The 6,562-nt window shown below is 29.7% G+C and overlaps 1 protein-coding gene across 1 annotated transcript; it reads right to left on the bottom strand.

Annotated features, from left to right (window-relative positions):
- Positions 1-129: 129 nt before the first annotated feature.
- LOC130898554 (uncharacterized) lies at positions 130-3,975 on the bottom strand. Its single transcript, XM_057807938.1, has 2 exons — positions 3,449-3,975; positions 130-500 (listed from the first exon to the last, which is right to left on the bottom strand). Exons 1-2 carry the CDS (start codon positions 3,906-3,908, stop codon positions 151-153), a joined length of 810 nt encoding a protein of 269 aa, XP_057663921.1. The 5' UTR covers positions 3,909-3,975; the 3' UTR covers positions 130-150.
- Positions 3,976-6,562: the final 2,587 nt, after the last annotated feature.

The raw sequence follows: 6,562 nt of genomic DNA, 5'->3' as shown, positions 1-6,562 counted from the left end.
ATAGTGACACAAAAATGATGGAAAAATGAAAAAAAAACCGTTAAAACAAATAAAAATTGCAATTTAATACCCCAACGGATAATAGAAAGAAATAGAATCGATTGAAATAAAAAAAAAGAGACACACGACGACGCCTGCGCTTTTTATTATTCAAAACGGATTGTACATACCGAAATAATGACCGCAAGTCGGACACGTGTGATACGTATAACTGCAAGATTTCATATAATAAGGTAACAAACAACAAGGCCAACACATGCAGACACACAATATCAAAGCTATCCAATGGGTGACGTTCGGTCGTTCCCGTTCTATATCCGTCGTTACGATTATACGACAAACCGGACATACCAAATAAATCGGATCCGGACCGAATATAATCGAATCCGATGATACGATCGTCGGTGTGTCTTCGGATTCGATGCCTTTCACTTGGGCGTACGATGGAGGCGGTACCCTTTGGACGAACGACGGAGTCGATAGGATGCCGGTTTGGGGACCTGGAAACAAACCGAAATTGACAGAAAACTACTAAATATTAAATAAAAATTGACGAAATAGTGACTTGAATTGACAGAATACTAGGAAATAGTGACTTAAATTGGCAATATACTACGAAATAGTGACTTGAATTGACAAAATACTAGGAAATAGTGACTTGAATTGAAAGAATACTAGGAAATAGTGACTTAAATTGACAGAATACTAGGAAATAGTGACTTAAATTGGCAATATACTACGAAATAGTGACGTAAATTGACAAAATACTTCGAAATAGTGACTTAAACTAATGAAATAATGTCTAACATTTACAGATTACTACGAAACAGTGACATAAATTGATGCATCACTACGAAACAGTGACAAAAATGACAAAATACTACGAATTGGTGATAAAAATGATAGATTACTTCGAAATAGTGACTAAAAATGATGGAATACTACCAGAAAGTGACAGAATTTTTGAAAAAAAGTAGCAAAACTGAATAAAAGTCTTGAATTTTTAAAAAAGTTACAAAAAATATCTAAATTTTTGAAAAAACAAAAAATGACAGAGTTCTTGAAAAAAAACGATAGAAATGATAGAATTTTCGAAAAAAAAACAAAAACCAACAGAATTATTGGAAAAGCATAAAAAATGTAAGAATTTACGAAAAAATTACAAAAAATGGCAGAATTTCCAAAGAAAACTACAAAAAACGATAGAATTCTTGAAAAAGCAACAAGATATAATACAATTCTTGAAATAAGCAACAGAAAGGAAAAGAATTCTTAAAAAAGGAACAAATTTTTTGAAACATAATCTACAAAAATGACAGAATTCTTTTAAAAAAGCAACAAAAATTACAGAATTCTTGAAAAAAGCAGCAAAAAATTGTAAAACTTTTAAAAAAAACACAGAAATGACAGAATTATTTTAAAAAAGCAACAACAATGACAAGATACTTGAAAAAAAGCAGCAAAAAATGACAGAATTCTTTTAAAAAAGCAACAAAAATTACAGAATTCTTGAAAAAAGCAGCAAAAAATTGCAAAACTTTTAAAAAAAACACAGAAATGACAGAATTATTTTAAAAAAGCAACAACAATGACAAGATACTTGAAAAAAAGCAGCAAAAAATGACAGAATTCTTTTAAAAAAGCAACAAAAATTACAGAATTCTTGAAAAAAGCAGCAAAAAATTGCAAAACTTTAAAAAAAAACACAGAAATGACAGAATTATTTTAAAAAAGCAACAACAATGACAAGATACTTGAAAAAAAGCAGCAAAAAATGACAGAATTCTTTTAAAAAAGCAACAAAAATTACAGAATTCTTGAAAAAAGCAGCAAAAAATTGCAAAACTTTAAAAAAAAACACAGAAATGACAGAATTATTTTAAAAAAGCAACAACAATGACAAGATACTTGAAAAAAAGCAGCAAAAAATGACAGAATTCTTTTAAAAAAGCAACAAAAATTACAGAATTCTTGAAAAAAGCAGCAAAAAATTGCAAAACTTTTAAAAAAAACACAGAAATGACAGAATTATTTTAAAAAAGCAACAACAATGACAAGATACTTGAAAAAAAGCAGCAAAAAATGACAGAATTCTTTTAAAAAAGCAACAAAAATTACAGAATTCTTGAAAAAAGCAGCAAAAAATTGCAAAACTTTAAAAAAAAACACAGAAATGACAGAATTATTTTAAAAAAGCAACAACAATGACAAGATACTTGAAAAAAAGCAGCAAAAAATGACAGAATTCTTTTAAAAAAGCAACAAAAATTACAGAATTCTTGAAAAAAGCAGCAAAAAATTGCAAAACTTTTAAAAAAAACACAGAAATGACAGAATTATTTTAAAAAAGCAACAACAATGACAAGATACTTGAAAAAAAGCAGCAAAAAATGACAGAATTCTTTTAAAAAAGCAACAAAAATTACAGAATTCTTGAAAAAAGCAGCAAAAAATTGCAAAACTTTAAAAAAAAACACAGAAATGACAGAATTATTTTAAAAAAGCAACAACAATGACAAGATACTTGAAAAAAAGCAGCAAAAAATGACAGAATTCTTTTAAAAAAGCAACAAAAATTACAGAATTCTTGAAAAAAGCAGCAAAAAATTGCAAAACTTTAAAAAAAACACAGAAATGACAGAATTATTTTAAAAAACCAACAACAATGACAAGATACTTGAAAAAAAGCAGCAAAAAATGACAGAATTCTTGAAAACAGCAACAAAAACGAAGAGAATTCTTGAAATAAACAACCAAAAATTACAGGCTTCTTAAAAAAAGCAACAAGAATGACAGAATTCTTGAAAAAAGCAACAATAATGAAGAGAATGCTTGAAAAAAACAACCAAAAATTACAGGCTTCTTGAAAAAAGCAACAAGAATGACAGAATTCTTGAAAAAACTAGCGAAAACGACAGACTTTATGGAAAAAGCAACAAGAATGACAGAATTCTTGAAAAAAGCAACAAGAATGACAGAATTTTTGAAAAAAGCAACAATAAGAAAGAGAATGCTTGAAATAAACAACCAAAAATTACAGGCTTCTTGAAAAAAGCAACAAGAATGACAGAATTCTTGAAAAAACCAACCAAAAATGAAGAGAATGCTTGAAAAAAACAACCAAAAATTACAGGCTTCTTGAAAAAAGCAACAAGAATGACAGAATTCTTGAAAAAACCAACCAAAAATGAGAGAAATTTTGGAACAAGTAAGAAACTTCTGGAAAAAACCACAAAAAATCTCGAAATTATAGAAGAAACGTAGAGATTAGTAAAAAACACGCGACAATAGTCTGCGAATAAACTACTACAAACCGACAAATAACTAACTAAAAAAAAAAAAAAAAGATAAAAAGACAAAAAGTAAGAGACAATATAAATAACGGAACTAATACAACTACAAGGCGACAGCGATATCAGAAAAATCACCAACCCGTCGCCCAACTCACCTTGTCTCATAACGGACGAATAGGAAGGCAGCAAACGAGTCGGCGGGACGACAGACTCCGTCCTCCTAAGGAGATGTTCGTCGTCCAGGATATTGCAGGCGCACAACATCGGCTCGTACGTCCTGTACAATTGGAAATTCTTCGGCACGTCGAGTTCCGGTAGAGATTGATGGGCGGTCGAAGTGCTCGGTTGATTATCGTTGACGGCGGCGTGCGACGAGGACCGCGTCTCGTTGTAAACGTTATACTCCAATATCCCCCCCAAAATCTCCTTCACCGTCACCAATTTTTCTTCGTCTCGTTCTTGGTGCGGGTGGATTTTTATCACCGTCGAATTTAAAACTTCGTCTAAAATCTGTTTTACCGTCCGGGATTCCTGTTGGACGACGCCGCCGTTCGACGAATTACCACCTTCGGCTTCGGGAATTTCCCCGCCGTCGTTTTTTTCCGTATTTTCCATATGATTTTCATCCAAAAAAAAAACCGAAAAACAAATAGTGACGTTTCTAATGTTGTTTTTGACGTGTACGTCGTTATTTTGAGGTTAGTTTTCTACTAATATACTCGTATCGATAGCTAACTTCGGGTTTATCGTGTGATATTTCTTCTTTTTTATTTTTATTGTCTATACATTGACGAAATACAACAAAAATGACGAAAATAGAGAGATTACTATTAAAAATGACAAAAATCGACAGATTATCATTAAAAACGACATTAAATTGAAGGAAAGCTACCAAGGATGACAATTAACTGACAGAGTACTACAAGAAAGTAACAGAATGTTACGAAAAAGTGACTAAAACTGACAGATTACTAAAAAAGAACTGACAAAATACTACAAGAAGTGACTAAAGCTGACAAATCACTAAAAAACTGGAAGATTACAAATAAAACTGACAGATTACTACAAGAAATTTGAAAAAACTGACAGAATGCTACAAAAAAGTGACTAAACCTGACAGTTTACTACAAAAAAACTGACAAAATACTACAAGAATTGATTAAAACTGACAAATCACAAAAAAACTGAAAGATTACAAATAAAACTGACAGATTACTACAAGAAATTTGAAAAAAATGACAGAATGTTACAAAAAAGTGACTGAAACTGACAAATTATTACGAAAAAATTGACAAATTACTACAAGAATTGACTAAAGCTGACAAATCACTAAAAACTGAAAGATTACAAATAAAACTGGCAGATTACTACAAGAAATTTGAAAAACTTACAGAATGTTATAAAAAAGTGACTGAAACTGACAGTTTACTACAAAAAATCTGACAAAATACCACAATAATTGACTAAAGCTGACAAATCACTAAAAACTGAAAGATTACAAATAAAACTGACAGATTACTTCAAGAAATTTGAAAAACTGACAGAATGTTACAAAAAAGTGACTGAAACTGACAGATTACTACAAAAAAACTAACAAAAAACTACAAGAATTGACTAAAGCTGACAAAACACTAAAAAACTGAAAGATTACAAATAAAACTAACAGATTACTACAAGAAATTTGAAAAAACTGACAGAATGTTACAAAAAAGTGACTGAAACTGACAGATTATTACGAAAAAACTGACAAAATACTACAAGAATTGACTAAAGCTGACAAAACACTAAAAAACTGAAAGATTACAAATAAAACTGACAGATTACTACAAGAAATTTGAAAAACTGACAGAATGTTACAAAAAAGTGACTGAAACTGACAGATTACTACAAAAAAACTAACAAAAAACTACAAGAATTGACTAAAGCTGACAAAACACTAAAAAACTGAAAGATTACAAATAAAACTGACAGATTATTACGAAAAAACTGACAAAATACTACAAGAATTGACTAAAGCTGACAAAACACTAAAAAACTGAAAGATTACAAATAAAACTGACATATTACTACAAGAAATTTGAAAAAACTGACAGAATGTTACAAAAAAGTGACTAAAACTGACAGTTTACTACGAAAAAACTGACAAAATACTACAAGAATTGATTAAAACTGACAAATCACTAAAAAACTGAAAGATTACAAATAAAACTGACAGATTACTTCAAGAAATTTGAAAAACTGACAGAATGTTACAAAAAAGTGACTGAAACTGACAGATTACTACAAAAAAACTAACAAAAAACTACAAGAATTGATTAAAGCTGACAAAACACTAAAAAACTGAAAGATTACAAATAAAACTGACAGATTACTACAAGAAATTTGAAAAAACTGACAGAATGTTACAAAAAAGTGACTGAAACTGACAGATTACTACAAAAAAACTAACAAAATACTACAATAATTGACTAAAGCTGACAAATCACTAAAAACTGAAAGATTACAAATAAAACTGACAGATTACTACAAGAAATTTGAAAAAACTGACAGAATGTTACAAAAAAGTGACTGAAACTGACAGATTATTACGAAAAAACAATAAAACTGAAGATTATCATGAAAATTTGACAGAATACTATAAAAAAAACTGAAGACTGCTACAAAAAATAGACCAAAAGTGACTTGAAGCTACGAAAACTGACAGCTTACCACATTATTACTAAAAATGGAGAAAAGCGACAGAATGTTTGGAAAAAATGAACAAAACTGACAGATTTCTACAAAATAATTGACAGAATACTACAAAAATTGACTAAAGTAGACAAATTACTAAAAAACTGAAAGATTACTACAAGAAATTCGAAAAAACTGACATAAATCTGTTAAAAGTGACAGAATGTTTTAAAACTGACAGATTACTACGAAAATCTACAAAAACTGACAGATTACCACGAAAGAACAAGAGAACTGACAAATTACTACAAAAAACTGACAGAATACTATAAAATACAGAAAAAACTTGACAGGAAACTATAAAATATGAAAATAGGTTAAAAAGTAATGACTTCCCATCAAACATTGACACATATGTCACTATTTTGAGGTTAGTTTTCCATAAATATACTCGAATCAGTCGCAAACTTCAAGTTTGTCATCTCATTTTTCTTCTTCTTTCTTATTATCGAGGAATTCGATGAAATACCAAAAAATTCTCGACGTTTCAACAACTTTTGACGTATCTGTCATTATTTCGAGGTTAGAAACAAAAT

Source organism: Diorhabda carinulata, chromosome 10, assembly GCF_026250575.1.
Source record: "Diorhabda carinulata isolate Delta chromosome 10, icDioCari1.1, whole genome shotgun sequence".
In the NCBI taxonomy this organism is placed as follows: Eukaryota; Metazoa; Arthropoda; class Insecta; order Coleoptera; family Chrysomelidae; genus Diorhabda; species Diorhabda carinulata.
Note: the sequence above shows the minus strand (reverse complement) of the source record. Positions and strands in the feature narration are given on the sequence as shown.

What these genes read in the sequence shown, in the direction of transcription:
- LOC130898554 (XM_057807938.1), bottom strand. Translation starts at nt 3,908, where the DNA reads ATGGAAAATACGGAAAAAAACGACGGCGGGGAAATTCCCGAAGCCGAA. An exon ending in TTCGTCCGTTATGAGACAAG is followed by an intron (nt 501 to 3,448) that starts GTGAGTTGGGCG and finishes GTTTGTTTCCAG; the next exon opens with GTCCCCAAACCGGCATCCTA.